Genomic DNA, 26,283 nt, shown 5'->3' with positions numbered 1-26,283 from the left:
CTACAGCTAAAACTAAGGCTAAATCTACACTAATTCATTTTCGTTTTAAAAAACACAGTCCTTTTGGTACGTTTGCACCTCCTTTCCAGATTAAAAAGGCAAATCCAAATACCTAAAACGAAGAAGTTTGAAAACACTGCAAACCATGTTTTTGTTTTAAAACTCTGTGGTTGTGTTTTAGTGCGGACAGACGAAAAACAATGACCCAGACACTCAGATTTGGCGATCTGATTGGGTCTTATAACTCATGCAAAGCAAACATGAATCTACTGAAAGCGTATTTGTTGGTATTTTTATTAAAATATTTTGTACTGTGCAATTACACTTCACCACCTGTGCTGTGCATGAAGCTGTATTTGCTTTGCAACAATTTCCAGTTTGTTTTCCTCCGGCACAGCCGCTTTGTATTCCCGTGTGTGACAATATTCTTACTGTTTACACCAGCACGTGCCTTCCCAGTGTATGTCAAAGGCCACTTGATATGTGTATTCAGTCGTTTTAATATAGACGGAGATAAGTTCTGATATGCAGCTAAAGAGCTGGTGTGGACGGAGATCATTTGCTTTAAAACTCCATTTTGTAAAATTTAAATGTTTAAAAGATGTAGCCTAACATCCTCTGGTGTGGTGTTTTTGCTGACGTGTAGGTAACAAACTAAAACAATATGACACACCATTGTCCACAATCTCCAGAATGCCTGTTATATCTGCTGACAGTAATTGTGTTAATAATTGGAAGAGACAGAGTGAGCACCAGCAGAATAATCCCTGCAGCTTTTCCCTGCCACATGTTACCGAGCCTTATAGCAACTTGTTGACACCAATCCCAGAGACCCAGTGGGCCAATGCTGGCCATGCACAAACAGATTGTAATCCGCATCGCACAATGGCTGAACCATGCATCTTGTCATGGGAAGAGAGAGGCAGAGGATGGTGTCTGTGTGGCATGTCCTATACTGGCTCAATAATCACGCTCACATCTGGTGCGTTTAGTGCAGTTCATTTGGTCAGATGAAAAAAATGCTACAGTCCTCAAGACTGCATGGCTAAATGTTAAAACGGTTTGCAGTCACTGACTACGTAGTGTGTTCATTTTTCCTACTGTAAACTAAACAATCGCAGTTTATTTCAATATCCACATTTTGAAAATTAGCTTGAGGAAGAATCGGAGGATTGTTTGCAGCAGTTTACGGCAAACTATTATAATAGTTGTATGGCTGGGTAGCATTTGTGTTTTTTTGTTAGTATTGCCAGTGAGGTTTGGTACCAATACAAAAACAATACTTTTTCAAGACCTTACAGTACTTTGGAAATATAAGCATGTATTTATACATTTAACAAAGTTATTTAATGGTAAATGTTGTCACACATGCATGATTAAATTAGACTTACTGTGTAATTTTACTCAAAGAATAAGATTTATTTAATAAGAAAGATCTGACCAATCAATCTGTCAATCTGACCAGACATTCAATGCCAACTTTATTACTTGTTATTTGCCAAGACCAGGGACAACAGACACCATTTTGACCAGTACTCAAAATATGAAGGTTTGACACCCAACCCTAATTAGCTGTATCAGTCCAGCCAATTTGATATAGCCCAAATCTGTTGAAAGAGAAGCAACAGCGTTTTTCCAAGAACAAAACCAGTACTTGCCACACACTTCCCACAAGCCTTCACTACATCACCAAGCTTCCACACCCAGCCTACTTCACAAGGAAGTCCAAATGAATGCCACTGTTTGGCGCGACAGGGTGCTAACAACCTCATGCTACTTTCTCATTAAGTAGTGTGAAAGTCATTATTCACACGGTCACAAGAGGTCACCTGTTAAATCAGTTTTAAGCTTTTCAACAAACAAACAATGCTTTTGTTGAGGACTGTGTCACTTTGTTAGGAATGAGAATGTAATCAGTCCACAGACAGAAAACAAATACAAAACGCGAGGTGTTATGGGTAGACAGCAGTAGATGTTGTTACATGTGATAGCAGCTATTCCTCATGCTAGAGAAAATTAGGCCTGTACTAATGCTCATATTCAGTGAATTCTTCAAACAAATGTGAGCACTGGATTATCCACCTACACTGAGCATATGTGAAATAAGACATCATTCTAGCAGTTTCTGTTTCAAATTCATTTCTCCAAAGAGAATGACAACTGCTCAGAAGATTAAAACCAATGAGTCTGTGTCTTAGATTTGGATTGCAGTCGATCTCAGCAAACTGCAGTCAGAATCATTATCCTGGAGCGGAGTCTCCTTGGTGTGATAATGAATGACGGGCCAACAGAGCAAGCCTCTGTCCAGCTGGCTGGGCTTTACCTACCGCCTTTGAAACAGAATGCGAGATGACTCATCAGACGCTTGTCACAGCTTCCTGGCTCCCTCTCGCCTGCTCTGAACGCTGCGTCTGAAAACTGCTCCTGAAAACTCCTCTGATGGGCCCATGATTTATTTAACACATGCAGATGTATTTTGCATTAAACAGCCTAAATGCTTCAGTGCACTTTACTGGTGGAAAATGCTCCTCCAGCAGAGATTTGGATGTGTTATCCCCTCTGAACACTTTTTGCATCATCAGGTTTGTTTTGCTGACAACAACGGAGTTGCAGATTCAAAGCAGGAACGAAACATTTTGGTAAATGTTGGACAAGGAAACTACTTTCCTCCTTCCTGACAGCTATGACATACGGAATCTAAAATAATTAAAAAGGAACATTCAGTAAACTACACATGAATTATCGTGAGCACAAAACAACAACAGCAGAGCTCAGCCCATTTTAATTCTTAACCACAGTGGATTTCATCATTGTAGAATTATCTGATAGGAAGCAGCTTAATGCTGCATAATCTACCCAACCTGAAAATTCTGCCCCTGAGGATAAAAACCAAGAACTGAAAAAACAGATATGGCCTCTGAGATGGAATTATATCCACCAAGATCACACAAGTCATACATAATCCTGCGCCGTGGGCCGGAGCCCCAAACTCATCATTGATGAATTAATGTGCGCTTTGCTAAAACCTATTAAACTGTATTAAGATATATGCGATGAAGAGAAATGCTGTAAGGCGGAGGAGTGACTGCTAGTGACCTTTCATCTCATTTGCAGTAATGGGGAGTATGGCACAGGAGCCCATCCACTTTGTAAGTGGAATGTTGTCTAGGTCAGCAGACAGAGGCCTGATGTACTGAACTATTCCTGGGTCTGTTTAAAGGATCAATAGGGATTCATCACACAGCCGTCCTGTGCTCAGCAAAAAAGCACAAGGAGCCAGGATGCAGCAAAAAAGACAACAATCAATGCCAATCCAAGGTCTGCAAAGCTGCTTGGATGACACAACAGCCTCTGCATGACTGGAGAAGAGAGGGGGTGACAGGGAGGGGAGGGGGGGTCGGGACAGAAAGGACAACAACAACAGTCCAGGCACTGTCTGAGAAGTTGAAACGTCCCTTCAGCTCTAGTTTGCAGCAAGCCATGGGTGTCCTCCAGCATCAGCTGCCATGACATCAGACTACAGGGGAAAGAAGGGAAGAGGGAATGGGTGGAGGGGGGAGGGTGGTGGGGGACATGTCAGTGCAGCTGCTGCAGTCATCTCTGCCAGACACCTGCCTGGGCGGCGGGTGTAAACAGAGTGTATGCAGCCTGCACCACTCTCCTCTCCTATTCTCACCTCACACAGGACACATACAAGCCCACATGCCAAAAGCAGAACATGTAGGTAGATGACATTAGGAAAACAGAAACAAAAGAGCAGAAACATGATAAGTGAAAGCCGCAGCCCTACCGGCAGAGAGAGACAGTGAGCAGCCCGGGACACAGTCGACGCTGGCAGGATGAAATCGAGGGACCATCCTTACACATTCACCTCCAGCTTCGAGAGAGACGGCTCGGGCCCTCTCCACCCTCTCTCCATCTGCCTCCCGTGCTCTGAGCCGCTCTCTGCCTCCCCTCTGTCACTCTCTCCAGACGACTCTCTCGGCCCCTCCCCTCTCCACTCTCTCTCTCCGCCTCCCCTCCCTCTCGCCGGAGTTGTGTCCGGCCTGATGCAGCCCGGCGAGTCCTTGCCTCTGCCAGCAGTGCTGCAAGGTCAAGGCTGGTTTCTGCACCCAAGACTCACAACACAGTCACTGAAACCCAAAAGTGTGCACGCTTTTAGTTCAGCCATTTCACAGACTGGTGAAGGTGTGCTAATTAAGGAGATGAGCTGCTTTTGAGTTTGATTGCAGTGAAAATGCTCAGACTTCTTTGACAGTGAAGTGTAAAATAAAAAGGAGGGTAAATTATGACAAACAAGCACCAGCGCAGACAAAAATCAGACTGCTGTGAAAAGATTTACTTTTCTTCTTCCATAAAAGTCCAACCATCAGATAGCAGAGGACTGATTCTTTCAGACATTTTAGATTTTAAGCACAAATGGTGGCGACTGTAATTAGTTTGACAGGACTGCCAGTAAGAGAGATGACTTAAAAAATATTTTAGGTCAAACTGTTGAAGTTCAGCTCTCTAACTTTGCGTAGATCAAATACTATTGTGATATAAATCAGGAGTCTAAGACCTCTTCAAGGACTCAGGCCCAAACATCCACACTAAGTTCTGCCTCAGTAAGATGTTTTTGATGGAATAAGGACAATATGACCTTTTTGGACCAAAATCAATTGAATCGAATTTAGCGAAGTTTGATACGCAAACCATCTTGACAGTGCCGACCTCAGAGTTCACAATGTAAGAAGTTATCATGTCAGCTGTAGGGCTAAACAACGGAACAAAAATCAATCGTGCTTTTGACAAAAGGTTTAGTTTCTGCTTTTCTTTCCTCCAAAAAGGCCTTCTTTGAAGAGTTATAACTCCCACTAAACCTTGCTGGTTAATTTGGTACCAAATACAACAATGATACTTTGGTGATGCCTCACTATGAGAAATCTTTTTAGCCCTGCAAACAGCATGGCTGTAAGGACAGTACTGTCTGTCAGTTGGCTGGCTCACCACTTTGATCCACACTACAATCTTAAATATTATTACATTTACATTTACTCATTTGGCAGACGCTTTTATCCAAAGCGACTTACATTTGAGGAACAACATACAAGCATCAACAGAGCATCAAATACAGCACGAGCTCTACAACTGACAATACATACTAGTAAGAGCAGCAATAAATAATAGAAAGAGCTCATAGCACATATCACATCAATGGGGTAAAATACCTAGGGAAGGAAGTAAGAGTTAACAAAAAGTGCAATCAAAACAAAAAAGTGCAATCAATACAAGATCATTGTAGGGGATAGAAGTAGAAGAGTACAGGAAGTGCATGTTAGAGGTTAGGAGTTAGAGGTGTTATAAGAGGAAGTGTTCTCAGAAGAGATGAGTTTTCAAGAGCTTCTTGAAGTTAGAGAGGGACGCCCCTGCTCTGATGGCGTGAGGTAGCTCGTTACACCATCGTGGTGTCACAGACACTGGGATTGCTTTGTGTGTGAAGGGATGGCAGAGCCAGGCGGCGTTCGTTGGAGGAGCGTAGCGGCCGAGAAGGAACATAAATTTGTATTATGGAGTTTAGGTAGATGGTGCAGACCCAGTAGTCACTCTGTATGCAGCATTAGTGACTTGAACCTGATTCTGGATGCCACGGGGAGCCAGTGGAGGTCACTGAGTAATGGAGTGACATGAGTCCTTTTGGGCTGATCAAAAACCAGACGTGCTGCTGCGTTCTGAACCATTTCTAAGGCCTGTACCAGAAGCTGGGTGGCGTACTGAGTGAGGTGATTTTCCTTATGTTGTACAGAGCAAAGCGGCACGACCGAGAGACAGCAGCAACAGTCCAGACAATCCAAGAGTCCAAACAAAAACTTCTAGGGTATATGATTACCAATCTAACCAGACAATCAATGGCAACTTTTGGTAGTTTTTGATTTTCAGGACTACAGACACGTTGCTCGGCACCAAACAAGTATTGTGGCTGTGTTGACATAGAGGTCTACATGGCTCCTATAGCTACAACAATACAGCAGCACAGCGTTGAAGTGAAGGTCTAAGCTTCTTCTTTGATAAAACAATGTCATGTTGTGATCCTACACATTGTTTAAACTGTCAAACTGGCTGAAAACCAAGAACACACAGAGAATAGCATTCTATGTGAGGAAAGGCAGGACCTCCGAGGATAAGACTTACTGTTGTGACTGTAAACTGCAGCTGGCATGGAGCGGCATTAATTTCCTGAGCGAGCCTCTCTATCCACCAGGGAGGAAGTTTGCCAGGGGTCGTGCCCCCTTATAACCCTGGCACTCACGAGCCTGTCGCCACGACGACTGATGGTGTAGCACGACTGTCTCCGGTGCCAGGAGGGACAAACCGAGACAGAGGGAGAGAGTGGAGACTCGTTGCTGCGCTCTTGCCACTCTGCATGTAGGATTACTGGTAATGGGATTTCCCACTAATGGCTCCTTCTGACAGGTGGTGTCCCCGTTTAGCTCAAGTTCAGCTTTGGCTATAAAAACATTGCTGCTGATAAAAGCTTTCCTCACTGGTCCCTGTGCTGTGAAAAATACCATTTTTATAAGCTGTTTATATCAAGTCTTTTGCTCTAGCGACCGGTAGTTTCAGATGATCTCACTCTGCAAACATATAATGCAGATTTATTCATTCTTCTCAAGATTATTTTATCAAATTGTATTGTTGTAAGTATTACAGTATACGTATAAGTATAAGTATTTTTTTATTTTACAATCTTCCTTATTTAGTTTGAATATAAAATAAGTTATTAAAACTTAATTCTAGCCAAAAGGCTTGAAAGGGCTTATATAAAATCGGACTCAATTAGTAACAGTTTTTTACATGAGATTAAACATTTTACTGATTGTGGAAATAATAGTTTGACAGAGGCCCACTTTGTTGTCGCCAGGCTTTCAGCCACATATCATGGCCTTCATCAGTGGATGACATTTGCAAACCGCATCCACTGCAAACCGCATCCACTGTCAAAAAAGGTTTAACAGCATTAACATAAAAATCTTGGCTTTATTTGTTTTCTGGTGTTAGTTCCCGTCTTCAAGACGTGTAAATCAGTTTGAGGACTGTGGTGTATAACATATGTGCATTTGACTCTAGCAGCTGGTCCGCAACACATCATCGCAGCATTATTGTTCGGACACCACAGGACGCAACGGGTTCCTGTTATATAGTGTTTTAAAGGGGCGTTTCGGTGATTTATTTTTCACTTCCAAGATTTTGGGGGGACTTTGAGCAGAGGTCGAGACACGCAGACTTTTAGGTGGTTTGAAGGTTTACATAGAAAGCAGTGGTTCAGGGTGTTCTGCTGAACCACAATAGTTATCATACAACTATGTAGTTAAGTAGTATTAGTACTAGTGCTCCCCATGACTAGTAATTTGACTTTGGTGGACTGCACCAACAAACTGAAATGAAGCATCTTGCTTAACACATCTTAATGCTAGTTTTGGGGGTTGCAGCACTTCCAGTGGGACAAGGATACAATGTGGGAAACTCACATATTTCCTCTACCACTTCTGCACCGCTCTCTTACTAATTCAATGACATATACATTCTTTAGCTTCCACAAATGCAAAGTCAGAGGCAGGGAAGGGCAGAAAAACAAGGGACACTGAGTGAGGAAGGGCTGGAGACAGACAAAGACAACAATAGCTGGAGGCACGTCATAACGTAATGATGCTAATGAGGATAAAGGAGCTTGCTACCTGTTATCCATAAGCCTCTGAAAGCAGGACAGCTTGTGACAGCAGGGATCAGCAGCACAGTTTCACACACTGCAACATGAAGCAGTGTGTGAGGGTGTTAATGCTGTGCAGATGGACTCAAACAAAACCTGACCAGAGTGCCAGAGGAAGGTTTTGGCCCTTTACATTTTTGAAAGGTGGATAGGAATAAAAAGATGTAATTTATACTTCTGATTTTAAAGCGGTGGCATTTCCAAAATGTTTTTTTTTTTTTTGAAGATACAAAAAATCCTGAACATTCTTCAGGAAATTCTTACAGGATATTTATATAGGATTTTTACAGGATATTTACAGGATATAACACTTTTTGAGATGCTGCATTCCTCCTTGAACATCATCATCGCTACAGTTTGGCAAAGCATTAGAGCGGAAAATTCCTCCGCGGGGTCAATTCAAGTCAACCTCAAATAAAGTACACACTCAGACGACACTTCTAACATCTAATCAACATATCAGACTGTGGTTAATAGGTCTCTGTGTGAAAAAGAAGCTCCATGTTTGGTCTGAGAGAAATGGTGAATGAATGAAACTTAGCTTATTTTAGAAAGACAAAGAGTGACAGTGAAAATTCAAAAGCTAGTTTCAGTAAAAAGTAGCGATATAAGGCCTACATTAGTGTATGTGATGGTGTAATTTTCTACTGGAGGCATTTATACAAATGTACTAAGGAGCTTAATAGAAGAACATTTACTGATGACTATGCATCATTGTTATTCTAATATAAAGCTGTTATTAAACATAAATCAAGCTAAGGCAGCAAAAAGGTGCGTCTTGCATTGTTTACTTAATTTTGCCTGATTTTACCTTTTGATTGGTGGTCAGAGCTGTAAATGCAGCATCATCTCATTCTCAGTTCTTTATCACTAAAAATAATTTTTAGGATTATTGAAAAACCACAGATATGTAGTCTCATTTCTAAATGGGTTTTTGGTTAAACTTATGGGCACAAAAACCTTTTTCATTATAATGTTATTTGCTAAATATAACGAAAAAAGCATTCACATACTTTTATAGTTTTTTGTCTGATTGAAGAAACTTTACTGCATTTGACAAGAAGCCTGACAATGGACAAATCATTTCAGGAACCACATTACAGGGGACCTATTATGCTCATTTCCAGCTAATGTCCCTTTAAGGTCTCCCTTACTAAAAACCCACTTTCTTCTGATTGGCTTCCAGAAGCTTACCTAGGCAGCACATAGTGCTTGCGAGCACCGTCTGTGAGCAGGTTCCAAAAGCAAACTGTGAACATAACATATATCTCGTAACTTGTCAAACCATCTGTACATGCTTGTAAAATTCTTTCTCACCTCTGGAACACAACCCCCCCCCCCATGCCATTTGAGATTCAAACTTAAAACAATGGGTGCTGCACACCTAAACTTTATCCAGATAAAGGACTTTGTCCCTCATCTCCAACAACCAGTTTAAAGCCCCACCTCCACTTAAAATGTGTTTTGCTTGTTGTTCCTTCACAAGTACAAATATTATATATATCACACTTGCAGTAGCGTATTAAAAAATGGGATCATAAGATAGTTGCTTTTCAGATGCATCTCTGGTTGTTACAGTTTTAGTTTTTTTCTGGCTGTGATGCTATATGACCAGTAGAGGGTGTCATTATTCCAGTCTTTAAACCCTTTAGAGCTCGGGAGCATGAAGAGCACTCTGATATTCAGAGCCAACAATATGATCTGCATTAGGTAAAAAACCAGTAGATATCTTTCAAAAAGAACACCTGACACCTCTCACTTCACACATGTCCTTCTCCTCAGGCCCATGCTAGAAATTATAATTGGGGTGAAAAGGCTTGCATTCAGATGATGCAGAAATAAATTTTTTCTCTCTCTCTTTTGACCAAAACATTGTCTCCTGTAATTCTGAAGTCTCTCTTTCTTCTCCCACCAATTAGAGCTGGGCACGCTGAGTGAGGGGGAGGAGAGAGGACGGGCCATCTTCATCAGCCTGCTAACCACTCAGGGGAGCTCATTAGAGCAGCCCGCAGCCCAGAGGCTTGGTGTTGTGTTGGCACTACTTCTGACACCACGTCAGTACCAACGCCAGTGAGAGAAATAGCCGGAGTGAGAAAGCAAATCTCCTGACAGCCTGTCATATCACTAAAGGTGTCCAGATGTAATGTGTAACAACTGTTCTAAAAACAGACGTCTCATGAAACAGCGGCCACTAATTGAGTCAAGTTTAATTGTTCAAAGACGAAAGCCGCTCAGGCTGATAGTGGCTAACCAAATCTCAGAAGACAGTGTGTTTCAGCATCAGGAGATGCTTCACACACAGCAGGTTGATGTAATCACTCTGGCAGCAATAGAAATAAATCGTTGCTTCCCCAGAAGAACACCTCTGCATGCCCTGTACAGGTTCAGGCAGCAGCTCTGCAGAAACAAGAAGCTGAGGCGGATCCGAGACAGATCGAAGCCTGTGATGTCAGGCCGGGAAGCCTCCGTGGGGAGAAGACGAGAGCCCTTCTCTGCTATGCCTGGGCTTTTGTCAAAACGTTTAAGCTGTGCAGCACACATATGAGAGAGCATATGCTCTCTCATATGTGTGCTGCACAGCAGGCTCTGCGCTGGATCCAGGGCTCAGCCCCTATCACAAGGCAGCCCTCTTTCACTTCAGGAGCGGGTGTGCTTGTGTTGGTACCAGACGAGCCAGGGAAAGCTGGCATGGCGAGCAGTGAAGCATGGAGTACAAAGAGCTGGCATGCCATGGTGCCTACTCTGAGAGATGCGGATGACTACAGTACGTGCTGGATCGGGTCCACTGACTCACAGCGGCAACAGACGGCAGATGTTTGTGTGCACAGGCAGAGTTGGATTTAATGAGTGTTTACTGTCTTGTGCAGAGAGACGTTGGCCACATCCTGCTGTCAGGCTGCTGAGTGTCACCTCATGGGTCAGACATGAAGCATCACTTGAAGGATAAATCTAGTTTATTCCAACCTGGGTCTTATTGCAGAGGTTTGCCATCTTTCATATTAGTGCTCACCAAGTTAAATGCTGAGATCTGGGACCATGGCAACATTGTTAAAAAGAGGTCCGATGGGGAAAGTCAGACAGGATTTAAACAAACCCCCAAGTTAACCAAACTTATTTGGAAGAGGAAGCAAAGGTGAATGAATTATCTCTTGTCAGTTGAAACTATCTGACTTCCTGGTTCAGCTTTGACCTGCTGTATTTGCTGTTGTCCAGTTTTCCTGTGTATATAAGTAAGATTTTGTGCTAACTTTCTGTTTTACATCCATATACAATACTGCTTGTATTTTTTGCTGCATCTGACTTGATGGCAGGCCCACCATCAGGCGGGGTCAAAGGATACAGATGACCCCGGCCCAAGGCATATGCACTTTATTTACTGTCTTATATGAATAACCAAACTTTCTAGATGTATTTACATAATAAATACATGTATTATTATGATTAAAACATATTTCATACTTCTGAAAACCCACCCCCCGCAGTTATTGTGAAAATGGTGTGCAGGTGCAGATGTGCAGGACCCGCATATGTAAAGCGAGTAGCATTAAGTGAACACCGCAGCCTGTCAGGGGCCCAGAAAAAGAAAAGCCAAAACACACAGAGAAAACTAAAATGATAGGGACGCAATGGCCAAATTTCTGGCCAAAGTGTGTGTTAAGAAGCAGCATGCAGCCTAAGTCTGACAGGCGAAGGTGAGGAGCGAACAGTTAGGCAGACTAGTAAAGCTTTACCTTTAAGTAATGTTTGCAACAGAGCTGCCAACTCTCACGCGTTGAGTGTGAGACTCACGCATCTGACAATTTTCACATGCTCTCACGCTACACATCAATTTTGTCACACAGTGAAAAACAAATGTAAAACTGACAATATGGACTCGGGGCGAGAGACTCAGAAGTGTTTTCAGTAAGTTTTGTTTATCCACCTCCTCCTCTCATCCTAGCAGACGGTCTGAAATCAGCAGAGCAACAACGCAGGCTTATGCACAGCAGATTGTAGGGCAGGTAGACTTTAAAAATATAATAAATTCTCATTAAATGATGATGTTATTCTTGCAATATTGTGACTTTTTCATGAACATGTCAGAGAAGACATATGTTGGAGAGATTCTAAATGTGCAGAAAGTTTTGAACATGAGCAGAAAAGCTGCTGAAACACAGGAGCTATTAAAATCCAGGAGTTTATAAATTAATTTATCATTGAGGAGAGAACATATTTAAAGAGGTTACTTCCCCAAACAAAGACAAAAGAGGAGGGGAAACTAATGTGTGCTGACTCAGCAGAGATTATATTACATGAGATAATATAACACATATTTAACGTGTATTCAAATATTAATATATTAATCCAATTTCTGTGTGTGTAGCATGAAGGGACTATAAAGTTCGGTTTGGTTCTACAACCTTGTGTTGTAAAAAGACAAATAAACTACCTTGTAACCTTGTGAAGGTTTATCTACAGGAGAAACGTGTCTAAAAGCAACACAGAATGCCTGAGAGCTTTACTGCATTATATTGTATTATACCTTGATTGTGTTTCCCTTTGTATTAACAAAGATTATTAGTAACACCCACAGGTTCCCCTGTAGCAACCTCAAGAAAATTGACCTAGTAAACACTAGTGAGCAGCACATCCCAAGTCATAGGAAACAGTTGCAAATATGGTTACAATACAATAATCTATACATAAGAAAGCCTTATACTCCATACAGTATTTCAGTTTTGCACATAATTTGACCAATACTTTGATTAATCTAGTTCTCAAGATTGAATTTGACAGATGAGGTATATTTAGTTGTTCACTCATAATTTGATTTTATGATTTATGCAGTAATTTCTTAAATTTTTGATTTTACTTTTCTCTAATCACTCAAGCGTTGAAGGGCATTTTTCTCTCTCCTTGTCTTGTTTTAAGTTAAAAGGATGAACATAACTGTCAGTCTAATCTGAAAGAAAAAAAAAAAAACTCTATTGAATTTTTGTCCTATAATCATACTGAGTAATTGAATATATATGCGAGCATGGCCTGGATGAGAATTTGGAAATGGTCGTTAGGGACTCCATCTGTGTCACAACAAAGCTAATGTCCAAGAGCTTCTTTTAAATTGCCCGTGTTTGTATTAGAACTAAGGGTGGGTGAGCGGAGGTGGTGCTGGAGTGGGCGTTGATGAGGAAAAAAAAGTTGTCCCCCTGTTCATAATTCCTAATGGTGGGCCTGCTTGATGGTACTGATGTCATGCTATCTACAGTTATTGCCTCTCACCATTACATTTGAGTTTGCTGAAAAAAACTGAAAGGTTCCCAACTCCATTTCCTATCTACATAGCTGGAAATGACATCTCCTTCCTAGGTTGTAGGTGAGATATGTGTTATTTGGTATCAAAATATAGTGTTGTAGTCAAGACCGCCCAAACCGAGACCAAGTCAATACCAAGACCTGAGTTTATCGAGACCGAGACAAGACCAAGACTTTTAGGGGCTGAGACCAAGACCAGTTCTCCGCATTGCATGACACACAATAAAATGTGGAACGAGATCACAGGTACTTCTCAAATTGATCTGAGAAATCCGCATTCCCATTAAAACGCCCACACACAAACACTAAGAGCTGAAATCAGCGTAAACATCGCAGGGAGGGGGGACAGTCATTAATTAGGGTTTTTGGTTGCATTTGAAGCAATATGTTTTACTTCCAACCAAAGCTAGGATGTTAACAAATCGAATAATGCAAAAGCAATTTATTGATATTCCCAAAGTTGTGTCTTCAAATAAAATCCCAAGTCCTCATGCGGTCAAGACCGAGACGAGACCAAGACCATCAAAAAGTGGTCTGAAACGTAAATACTAATATAGTAAATATAACCAAACCACAAAAATAGCTGTAAATGGCTTCTATTTCCACTTAAAAAAACATACAGAACCAACCAGAACAGCTGGTGTTTATTTACAACACATTTCACCCAGCACATGTCAGACTTCAGCACAGATAAAGCCGGATGAGCATCACTGAGCAGTTTACCAGAAGCTCTGAAAACATTCAACATAACTTCTTTTAGACCTTAAAAAAATGACAAGCTTGTACAGTCAGATATTAGACAGCTTCATAGCGTGCCATGTCACACTAAAACACAAGATAGTTTTTGACCACTTCACCGAGAATACTTCTACACTTCCAATGAATTTCATTGCAAAACATCTTTCAAATGTGCTGTCTGCAGTGAAAAATACCATGACTGGCTGATTGACATTTGTGATAACTTTATTTTCGAGCAGTGAAAAACTGAGAAACTGCAAAGCTGAGGAATCAATGAAAAAAGTCAAAGAATTGTTTTGATGGAGCAAGTCTCCAGAACTCGTATTGATACAGTATGAGAGCTCAATTCTACTGAGCTGCTCCTGTCACTGTTACTGGAGAGAGGGGATCAGATGAAAGCCGGCGTGAAGGAGAATCACAACAATGTGACTGTTAGCAGCTCTGTGAGGAATTGTTGTTTTCAAGGCGGAAGTGAAAGAGAGAATGAGCAGGGTAAAGTCATTTTAAATAAAGCACAAGATATCACAATGACCTGTGAAGGAAACCAGCGACAGCCATTATGTCCCTGATGTCCATTATCATTGCAGTTGTGAGTATAATCTGCTATGAATTTCTAATAGACCTCATCTCTCCTGCGTCATCAAATACTTTATCTGCACAATCCATCAAACAGACACCTCTGTAGGCTGAAATGGAGACAAGAAAGGAACGCACCCACAAAATGGCCCATAAACATGCAAACACACACTTGTGAAAACATTACAGCACCTCCAGCGCAATTATCCACACCTGGATCACACAGCTCTCCAAAAGCAAATATATATCTGCATACAGGGCTGTCGTCCCAGCCTCTCATATCACAGTGACGTTAAAAGCCCATCAGATGTTAAAAGGCTTTTCATTAGGGCAGAGAAGACAGATTGGTGTGTGGGGACCACTGACTGTGCAGCAGCACTGCCCAGTAATTACCATGGTCCACCACCTGCCCCCAGTCACACTGCCATCTCATGTTACTGCTCATAAAATGAGCTTCCACACAGCTGTGTACTTTCTCCTCTGCTAGCTCAATTGGCTATCAGGACTTTCTCAGTATCTGCAGAGGCATCACTGCATTTTAAGAGGAAGCGAAGTAATTTGGTGAGGGGCAATCACCAGTTAACCCCTATGTTAGGCAGACTGTGGATGCTCCCCGTGCTTTAACAAAGGTTGGGATGATGACTATGTACAATGCTGAAGGAGTTGATCGTTGATGAAGAGTCATCCATTTTACTCACGCTGTGATGGAGAGAGGCCCATGGAATAAGTGATAAGCATATTTAGTTATTTTTTATGTTAAGGGCTCCTGATTCTTGTGTCTGAACCATTACAGACAGGTTTGAGAAAATGGTACGCATGTGTTAGTGCTTTACGAAGTTACAATATGAGGCTCTACTGTTAGCATAATGTTACTCTTGAACTGCTGGATGACACAATATTGTTAAAATGGCAGGGACGGGGTCATTTGAGCCAGCTTGGTGAGCCAGTCATTTTACATTGCATTCTTATTCATCACCCGAAATGATGTGACATTATGCATTTTAGACCAGAAATCATCATGTCATGCTTCTATAAATGGAAGACAGAAAGGCTTTAAATCCTCAGAGCAGTGGGACAAAATTGGGAAGTCCATACATCAGGTGGCACGGGACATGACTATAAACAGGATGGCTTTAATGCAATACACTGATATGAAACAACAGGAGACATAGCTACAGTGTTTCACTATCTAAGTGCAATTGAATGTTGGGAACTGCCGTTGAGTTTGCACAATAAATTGACATTGATGTCCCCGAGAGCCTGTGGTTCAACTTACCCTCTACCTTGGCTCAGTTACCCCTCATATGTGGCAAGTTGAGCCAAGAGGCCACTTTTGTTTTTGGAAAGACATATTTTGAACAGTTTATTTTAGATCTAAATTGATTATTCACAAGGATGCACCACATCCTAAAATATAAGTACATGTTTTAGTTGGAGACCTTACTGTCATGTCCTCACTTTAACATGACTGCAAAGCATCAATGACATTTTTGCTGTATTTGTGTATCACACACATATGATTTAGTGGTGGTGTTGTGTGTACTGGATGACGGCTGTCTGGATTAGAAGGAGGTGATAAAGGCAGGGAGCAGATACTAACTAACACACACACACACACACACACACACAAATTCTTCCCCAGCCAACTTCCTCCTTCTGAGTCCTCTCAATCTCCTCTGCATTAATTATGACATTGGTAATAAAGGAAAGTGTTTAACGGGGAGGAATTGCAAATGAGCAGGAATTGATTGGGCCTCTCTCGTACTAATTGATTGCAGACTTCAGCCAGGAATGATAGAAGAGGAGGAAGAGGAGGAGGCAAGGGAGAGAAAAAGAATTAAAGTTGGAGAGAGGCGTTAAAGGACGGTGGGATGGAGGAGGGACAGTAGGAGGAGAACAAGGAAATAAGAAGTAAAGTTTATAAAGAACTATAATTACTGTACTGATACCTAATTAAAGTGCTTTCTGTCAGACCTGTGCCTAGAATTAACTGGTTAGACGCAACCTGGAAGCTGTTAGTATTGTAAACATACAGGAGTTTACCTCGGTGACCGGGTCCCTATCCCAGCAGCCTCGTCACCTTTTATTTAAAATTGAAAATCACCACTAACAACATGCCTTTCCTCCAGCAGTAGAAACAGTAATGTTCATCTGCTGGCTATTGACTGTAGATCAATACTGCAACTGATGGATATTTTCCCAGAATGCTTGGCCAAAGGGTGTGGGCGAGTAGCAGGAGGTGTTCCAGGAACCATTAGCCCCCCTTGACGTTGGTCTTGAAGTATCTTTTATTTTCTTTATATGAACAAAAGTAAGGTAAAAAAAAAAGTCCCCTCTAAAGGAATTTGGTTTGGCTGTATTTGGTAAACTTGTTATATGTTTTGTCTTTGGAAAAATCTTTAGAAAGCATTTTTTACAACCACACGTATTTTGTGGATGATCGGTATACAAATGCTATAAAAAAATATATTTTAAAAGCTACGACACGTTATTTGGATTTTAAAATAAAGACAGAGACTTTCTAAATCATTTTAAATAAGAAAAACACCATCTCATGTTTCCTTCCCTAAACTCATCTGTGATATGAGTCAAACAATGATGTTTTGAGGAATTACATATGTGACCAGCCAGATGTTTGCAGCAGTGCATGCTCTGTTCTGGTGACACGGTGATAAAACCCCCATTCACGCGGCATTCACATGTTGTGTTTTGGGTTAGTTATGCATACACACAGCCACAATCTGGTGAGTGCTACCTCCAGCTGTTAAGTGGAATTTTAGCAATCCTTTCTGAATTTACAAAGATGGAGGCTGAACTCTTCCTGAAGAGAAAATAATGGACTTTCTGATGCCATACTGGGAGAAGCACTTCGGAAGAGAAAGGTCATGGTGAATATGGCCAGTAGCTTAGATTTTAAGCGGTTGCAGTTTCCTGTGAGAGCACTGCTGTGTCTCTAATCCGTCAGAGTGCCATTAGCAGGTGGCACATTGCTGTTATCAAAGTCAGGGTGAAGTCAGGCTTCAATGCACCTAACTGGGCAGCCAGGGCCGGGCTGGAGGTACTCCCTGGACCAAGGAGCCTGGCTGAGAAAGAATGATCCGTGCTCAGGGCCGCTGTAGCCATTAATGTTGGATGAGCTCTGCCTCATTGTAATGCATAAAAAATGGAGGAGGACCCCAGGTGGCGACTACACCCCTGACCACCCCGCCACTGTCTGGTCATTATTGACCAAGCCACGGGTCACCACTGATGCTAGGACAGGGCCAATTATAGCACCTGACAGTGATTAAAAGGACTCAGGGGGCAGCAGTTGCCTGAGCTACAATGACATCTAAGTTATTAAGGTGACATTTATTCATCATTATGGCAATTTAAATCCATTACATTTCCATCCAAGCATGTATTGAGAGCAATAAATGGAGATAATATTTCTGTCTAACCGAAACATTATGGCTCAATCTCCTGATCCTGCAGAAAGTACAGTGTTGAGTGCTGTAAGTTACACCATGTCACACATTTATAGAAATTTGCTGTAAACAAATAAGCACACTATAAACCTACAGGGAGTCCGTAGGAGAACTCGAATCAAATTACAGGTGGATTAGACACTGCAAGGCTGCAATATTTATAACAGCTAATTACAATACTGGCAAAAGAGTCAAACAACAAGCAACACTGAAGCACTACATTCTGCAGAGCTTATGGTATCTTCTTGGTGTTCAAATTCTCTAAAAGTAAGATACATTCATACAGCAGCAGATGATGCAAAGAGAGACACTGACAAATAAAATCTCTGATACAATGGAACTTTTCTGGAACCACCAGTTGCCTGACCTGCTTGTGTCCATCACTGTAAAGACACATGCTCAAGGTAAATGAGCTTTTCCATTACAAGACCAGAGCTGACAAGCCTGATCAAGATGAAAAGAATTCCTCACAGACTAAAGACCCAAAGTGTGAAATTGCTGAGGAATGGCAGCTAAAATAAAGTGACCTTGTAATCAATTGAAAACAGATGCCAGGTTCACTTATAGATGTCCCAACATAGAGCATGAAAGAACGCAGCATGCATTTCTCAGCACGTATTAAAAGTCGTTCACATGATTTTAGAGCACAAGCCAGTAAAGGTCTAATAATATCTGTCTTTCCTTGCATAACCTGTCCCGCTGACCACCAGTGAATCAGACCCACACTCACCATACATCTTCAGCTCTCCCCGCACTGCTGTGTTTGCCTGCAGCAGAGCAGGAGAGCCACTTCACCAGCTACAGTACAGAGAGCGGCCTGCCGACAGCTGACCGACTGCTCTGTTCTGTTCACACAAGGCGCACCGGACCTCTAATTCCACTCCCTGCTGGAGTGGTGAGCAGAAATGACTTTACCTTTAAAGCACAGCCTTGTTGGGAGGCCAGGTTAGCCCTACTTCACAATAGAAGACGGTATCCCGGAGTAGATCTGGCTATGACACACCAGACCCCTGCTCGTAGACAAACCGCCAGCTCTGATCTGCTGCGTTTGCTCATTTGCCAGGAAGCTGTACAGGGCTGGGATAGTCGTTGAGGCGATTTGTTGTCAAGTTCAGCAGAGATTTTGTACTTCCTCTCCTGTGGGAGGCCAGGAGCACAAGATGCAGACAAACAGACACGTAGGTCACCTCACACTGGCAGCTTCAACTGCAGTCTGAGTCCCGGAGTTAAATAAATAATACCCTGTACTCTTTTGGCTTGCAGTAGGAACCAGATCATGTTCCCTGGCCTCTACCGTTTCACTGGCAAACCTTTTTTAAAGGGCCTGCACGCTCACAGTCTGCTAAGAGTTCAAACCGAGCAGCATCAGCCTCTGCTGTAAAGCCAGGCTCTTTAAAGAGAATTTATTACAAAACAGCTCCAGCAAAGCAGGTTAAAAAATCCCTACAGATAGTGAATAGTGGGGCAGAACCACTGTCTCACACACAGACGCAGATGGGGTTGGTATGTAGTCAAGCATTGGCTGGGAGAAAAAACAGAGTAGAGGGTCAGAGGAGAGCAGAATTACTGAGGTATGACTCCTGTCTTTAGGAATGTACTGCAGGCAGACGACACTACCGTCTTCTCTCACTCAGAGAGGAGCGTATCAAAGGGTCGATCTGTCAGTGTCAACAAGAACACTGTGAAAGGCCTTAGGTCTGTAAAATGTTTTTGTCTGTGCTCTTCTCACTGATCTGGAGAATCAGAACCTTTATATTGTGGTGGTTGAGGGGATGTTTGCACATGTTGCCAGAGAGAGGCCACCTTCAGTCACATGTGCATAAAGCTAAAGTGAGGTGGTGATAAGGTGATAACTCACTGTTGTGTTTATAGTTTATACTAGCGGTGGACTGGCAATCTGGCATACCGGGCAAATGCCCAGTGGGCCGACGCACCCTTGGGGCCAGTGTAACGTAAATTATTTATTTATTTAACTGTTGCCGGCCCATAGAGGACAGAGAGCGGCGCATTGGGTAATTTTCTATACTGACACTGGGCTGGCCTGAACACATCTCTTCCTGGCAACCAACCCCTCCCCCTCTACCTCCCCCCACCGTCCTCTTTTTTTTGTGTTGTGGGCCAAAAAAAAAAGTAGTCTTCAGACGGAGGCAGTCAAATGTGCGAGAATAACCCATATTTGCTACCGGGGCTGCAGTAGCTTCAACATCAGCTGCAGTACCCGACATAGTGCAGGCACAGGCACCTCAAAGAGTAAAGGAGAGCCGTGGCCACTGCAGGCAGAGGAGGAGGCGTGAGACAGAGGAGCAGAGTGACAGGGAGGAGAGAAATCATGTATTTCATCAACACATATTTTTTCTAAATAGTAGCGAAACATACTCTTGTCTTGTTCTCATGACCCCAATCTTGTGCATAGTCACATCTTCAGTGTTTCGTCACACCCCTAATCTGAGCCCTTAAATGTCCCCACCACTTTTCAACACAAAGTGAAGCCCCTGGGTCGGTTGTGTGACCATGCTGTAGTGACAATGATGATGATTACTTCAGTTAAGGTTAATGATAATAACATAATCATAACACTATCACAAAGTGAGACAGTCACCTACTACTGGTGATCACTCACTGTTTACAGCGCTGCATAAGCTATTTGACATTGTTTTTGTAGCTAGCATAGATTCCTAATGCAGTCCTAACTTTGGCTAACTGTCCTAATGGCTGAGATGAAGTTATTTTGTTAGCATTGCTAATCCCACGCTGCTCTGAAAATGACTTGTAGGCTACTTGTACTTGAGTATGAGTTGTGTACTCCATGGCCACCTCTGATCATCATGGAGTCAGTAAATGAGTGCGAATGAGTACACTGATTCACTTGCACTGGTACACTGGTGCACATACCACTCAGCTGGTTTGGGGGAATATTACAGTTGGTACACATGTAATATGGAAGCATGGTGTATTGGTGAGGGGTGTCCGACCGATTTTGGTGGGCTGCCTGGGCCAAAAGAGCCAGGGCCGATTTTTTGTCCCAGTCCAGCCCTGGTTTATACCACAATTAAAATCAAAGAATGCAGCTTAACCTTCTGCTGCCATTGTTACAGCCACACAAAGACAACAAGTGTGGATAGTGATGCCATACTGTAAATACGGACATGGATAAGTTAAGATAGCTATTTTAAAATACCACTCATTTGACTTCAGCCTCTAGGTCCTGTGCAAAAGTGTGAGTGACTAAGTGGTAATTTTTAGCAGAGCAGATAGAAGGGACTCCAAGCCAAGAGGAAAAACCATGTAACTGTGGCATTCATGAGACATCAGCAGAGACGGAAAAAGTCTGATGGCCAAGTTACACAAGACGCTGTGCGTGTGCTGTACCAGACAGGGATCAGTAATTCAATAAAACAACTGGACTTGCTGAGAGGGAAGAACATTTCTGTATTAAAGCATGAACTCCAAGATGGGGCCGGCCGACCCATGGAGGCTGGAATTACAGACCATAGGAGTTTATGAATGGTGATTGGCTACTGCTGACTCAGGCTGCCTTAGCCACAATGGCCACTAATGTTAGCCTTGCTGTGGTGAAATCACTGTGTGGAACATTAATGCTTTAACCCGTCCCCTACAGCATCTCTCATGTCCTGTTTCAACTGGTTTACTATTCTCAATAACACAGATAGATCAGTTTGTTATTGAACACCACATGGAAATAAGAAGTGTGGTGAGTTACACAGTAAATAATCTTCCTGTCATCTACTGTAGCTTTCTCATATATGACTATCGTTTTTTCATCTAAACTAGTGCTTAATCAATTAGTCTATTGATCAAATAGTTGATCAAAAGAAAATTAATTGGAATATACAACAATTTAAATAATCAACTGATTGTTTTAGTCAGAATTCATGAGATGATGAAAATGGAAAAAACTTTTCTTTTTTTCTTACAAATTACTGAATAATTATTGGTGTTTGCTCACAACGAGAAGTCACAAGCGAACCATAAAGCCTCATGTTTTAACCTGACTCCAGCTCCAGATCAAGTACAGGTGTCCAAATATATCAACAACAGAGTGAGTATTCCCTCAGCACGCGGATCAGCATAAGCCTTACAGCTTTTCCAGCAGTGCATCATCATGCTTTGGAGCTCTGTAACAGGATTCCCCTACCTTATCGTTCGCACTGAGATGCAGTACTTCCACATTAGATTCCACATGCCCCTGACATCGTAAGGCTGGAAACTTGAGATATGGATTGGATACGTTCTCTGGTGAGAGGCCGAGAGGTAAAAAAGACCCAAATGTTTTTAGGCAATTTGGGGCTGAAAAAAAAAATCATGAGAGAGGCGCAGCAGTCCTCCTACCAACATCCACCCATGCCACTCCTTCCCTCTCTCTTCACTTGACCACAACACATGGACTAGTCTTTTCCTGCTCCAGAGGATAAATGACTAATTCTCCCTCACAGACTTCAGTCACTGCTCTGTTTCAGTTCCCCTTTCCCCTTCTTTTACTTAGCCTTTCTAGAAGGAGACACAGCAAGCTGTTCTTGTTTGAGGAGAGCAGAGCAGAGACTTATCCAGCATTACCAAGTAAGGCCAGCTGCAAAGTGGACCAGAGAGGGACCCTCAGTGTGTAATGCTAGTGCATGTTCACATTCCACCAGCCGGCTGCAGCCCCTTCCTCAGAAGCCTATCACTTACAGCTGCCATACAATTCTGCCTAAATCATCTCTGTGGGACTCTGTGTGTACAGGAGGTGTAGAGGCTTGACTATTGTTTGTTCTCTTTGTGCCACTCCTGTAGTGTCAGGTCTCACCTTTTCTTCACAAATTCACAACAGATGAGTCTAGTAGGTGTGGGATACGCTAGACTGTCTTTGATGCGTCACTTATCAACCATTTCCAAACAAAGTGGAGGAGAATAAAACATCACAGGCAGAGAAATTAAAGTCATTTTCCTGAGTCAGCAGAGTGGAATGTAAAGTAAAAGTTCACTTCACATGGGAGACGTGTAATATGTGATGTGTGTGGAGAAAAACAATATGCTGGTGAGTGAAGCAGGCTTTGAACAGCTGTGCAGCCTGAAGATCCTCTGCTATAAGCTAAGCGAAAGGAGCAGTGGTCTTCATTAGCAGTCTGCAATCTGTTTTATTCCTCCAGATCACTACCAGCAAGCACAGATGTCTGCTTGCACTGCAGTCTGATTGGCCGTCAGGAGCCACTGTTCACCAACAGTACACAGCAACTGAGGATGCTATACTGAAGTCACTAGATGAGACCAAAGATTTGAAAGATGCTCACATTACTTTTGATTCATGCTCAACAGATTAACAATTTGTCTGTATTGAGCATTCAAGGGTAACTTTGGTATTTTTCAGCCTTTTTCAACCCTATTTTCCCATGTTGTTTTGTCTATGTGACTAATTGGGACAACATTTTTTGAAACTGGTCCTGTATTGAGTGAGAGCAGGTCTACAATGTATCCTTGCAGGCTATTGAACCCTGTCAAAGTATGTCCACTAAAGTGCCTTTACTATAGGAGTCTAATAACATTATGAAACGGATAAACCTGTTTTTAAGAGGAAGATCCTTTTTGTTTAGCTAGTCACTATAGTCCCAACATTGCTCTCGCCAAAGCCACCAGACTTCACTGACAAAAGGAATTATACCTGTCAGGTCTGCCTTGATCGGTTAGTGTTTTTAACCCTTTAAAACAACAAAGTCACACAATAAGACAAACAAACTAACCGACCGAGGCAGTGGTAGACCTCAAGAGCCTTGCCGGGTACACAAGGTCGTGCAGAGCATAGCAGTGGCTGTAGTGGGACAAGCTACTTGAGTTCTGGCCCAAGAAATAAATAATAATTATTGTTGTTTTTGCCAATGATCTGGCCACTGTCAGCCAGTTCACTCAGCAGTGATCAACGGTTTGTGGAATCTGTGGAAGAAGTACTCAAATCTTTAGCCCAAAGTAATTGTCTTTGTTACATGTCAGAACGTTATGTTGCTGAAAGATTAATATTAATGCTTCAAAGTGCTAGTAGTTATTGTATTTTTGTCAAAGTAGGGTTACTTGACTTTATACTTACCTAGGTAACAATGTATTCTGTATTTTTATATCCTCGTTTTGTATTTAAAACCTGCAAAATAACACATAACTATAGCGCTCAATAACTCTAGTGGAGGAACACTACAATATTTTACTTTGAAATGCGATGGAGTCCAATTAAAAAGTATATAAATATATACTATATATAATTATATAAATGTCATTGGTTTGGGGTTTTGTATTTCCTGTTTTACTTTGGTGAATCCTTCCTCATGTGTCTTTGTTCACTTCACTTCCTTCCCTTGTGTTGATTATTGTCTCCACCCTTATTGTTTCCATCATCTTGTTAATCACCTCCCTCTGCATATTTAAGTCAGTGTTTTCCCATTGTCTGTTGTTCATCTGCATATCAGGTTGAGTGTACCTGCCAGTTTCCTGTGCCTGTTCTTGGAGTCGTTTTGGACTTAGATATTTACCTGCTCTCCTTTGGATTTGTTTGAATTGAGTTTGACCCTTCCCTGCCTCTACAACACGTTAGCTTGTTCACATTTTGTTCAGTTGTAAATAAACACTATTAACTGTACTTGCTCCGCCAGCGTGTCCTGCATTTGGGTCCAAATCCCAGAGTGTCTAAATCTAATCTAATAATCTAATAAAATGCTCATCTCTAGGGAGGGATTGATAAAAAGCTAAATCGTCGTCAGGTGCTAGCCAATGACTTCTGAGACTACATTTCGACCAATGCGTTCTGCCTCCTTTGCTTTCTAAATTAACTATTTAACTGCATGCATCAATACTACTTGGACTACAAACAGAAACCAGAAAGCTTCTGATACCAAAATCTTGTCCCTTGCCTACAGATTCTGCATTCATACGCAGATGTTTTTAGAGATTACAAGAATAACTATAGAGAACTTGAGGAAACCTTTCAGCCCTGGCCTAACTACAGTTATAGTGTATGACATTTTGTTCTCAATTGGTACTCATTAGTCAGTTAATTAGTTAAGTTCATAGTACATTTGCGTTTGGTTTTGTGGTCAGGGAGCATGTCCACGTGGGTATAAAACATTTTGCTTGACCACGGATACTTTCTGTTGCCTACAGTAACACTGACTGGGATTCCTCAGTCCTAATTAAAAGCATAGCAAATGTCCCAAACAAACTTTAGCTGCATGTAAAGGATATGCTGACACACAGTAATGCAAATCCTTACAGTGACCATGGGAGACATTTGCCTTTGTTATTTTAGACGTTTAAGAATAGCCAAGTATTTTCACTCCCTGTTGGCCTTCCTCTGAGCAGCTGCCAAACATTTCTCTCTCTGTCAGTCTCTCTTTCCGTCTGCCTGTCTGTCGTTGACCCCCACTCTCGTGGCAGGGTCAGCTACTAGCAGTTAGGAAGACTACAGTCAGTAATGTGATGAAATATCGGAGAACTGAATTCTCTGTTGTCTCAAGTTTGTCCCTTCTCTAAATCTTCTCAGTTAAATCGGAATAGAGTGAAAAAACAACACTGGAAGCAGATTAAATAAGGCATATGTAATTATCACTTAATAACAGCTTATCAACAATGGGGACATCAGTATCACTCTGCATCGTGACACAAGCTCTGATTTACAGTTACTCCGAGACACCGCCACGCATGTACACATTCATACAGCAGATCATCGATTTGACAGGGGCTTCAGAATTTGATGTTTCCATTTCACGGCATGAAGAAAATCAGAGAGTGGCCGATATCAAACTGACCACTACAAGGCATATCTGCCACTGGGCAGTGGAGAACGAGCTGGCAGGCTGATCACCCCGCAGCATTCAGTGTGAACGAGCGGCTGGCAGAATATGACAGAGCTCAGTGTCAGTTCATGCTCTGAGGACCAACACGTGCACAGGCCTGCGCTCAGTTTGGCCCATAAATGAATGCAATTAGCACTCTATTAAAGGTGCCATAGTCTTTTTAACACAACACTTCACATTAACCAAATCACTAGACCAAGCTTCTACTGCATTCAACTTTGTAATACAGTGGCCTTGAAAAAACTAATCAAAGTCATTGCCATTATTTGGGTGAACTGGTGTGAATCCTGGAAGCCTCTGGAGATTTATCTCAATTTCATCTGCATGTGTAAAGACCACTGGGATTGGACTTTGAAAGACCAGGGACCTGCTTCATGCCTATTGAAAGCCTTTTGATGTCCTGAATTTAGTCCTCAGCGGAGACTGCTCCTTCTAGTCCACAATGAGTGTGGAATATTAAAGGCCATGACTGTGTCTGTTAACTTCAGATAAAAAACACTGTAATCAGATGAATCCTTGAGGAAAAAGGGCACAACCTCGATCTTTGTGCAGGGGATTGAAATGCACAAAGGAGCCACTTTTATATGCAATAATTCTGTCAAGAGTTAGCGGTGGTACACAGAGGGGCTTA

At 42.1% G+C, this 26,283-nt stretch overlaps 1 protein-coding gene across 3 annotated transcripts in view; it reads right to left on the bottom strand.

Annotated features, from left to right (window-relative positions):
• The window catches only part of iqsec1b (IQ motif and Sec7 domain ArfGEF 1b), a 220,914-nt gene that overhangs the window by 37,753 nt on the left and 156,878 nt on the right, over positions 1-26,283 (bottom strand). Inside the window, exon 1 of one of the 3 annotated variants that reach the window (XM_038696643.1) lies at positions 3,791-3,908. The exons of the other annotated variants lie outside the window; for them this stretch is intronic. Within the exon in view, the coding sequence (XP_038552571.1) occupies positions 3,791-3,867 (77 nt within the window). The 5' untranslated portion in view covers positions 3,868-3,908. Of the gene's footprint in view, positions 1-3,790; positions 3,909-26,283 lie in introns of those variants that run through there. 3 annotated transcript variants of the gene reach the window in all.

The sequence above is a fragment of the Micropterus salmoides genome, unplaced genomic scaffold (genome assembly GCF_014851395.1).
Source record: "Micropterus salmoides isolate LMB-PRFRI ecotype aquatic unplaced genomic scaffold, ASM1485139v1 Ms_hic_scaffold_4, whole genome shotgun sequence".
NCBI classification, from domain to species: domain Eukaryota; kingdom Metazoa; phylum Chordata; class Actinopteri; order Centrarchiformes; family Centrarchidae; genus Micropterus; species Micropterus salmoides.
The sequence above is the reverse complement of the archived record's forward strand: the minus strand, read 5'-3'. Positions and strand labels throughout refer to the sequence as shown.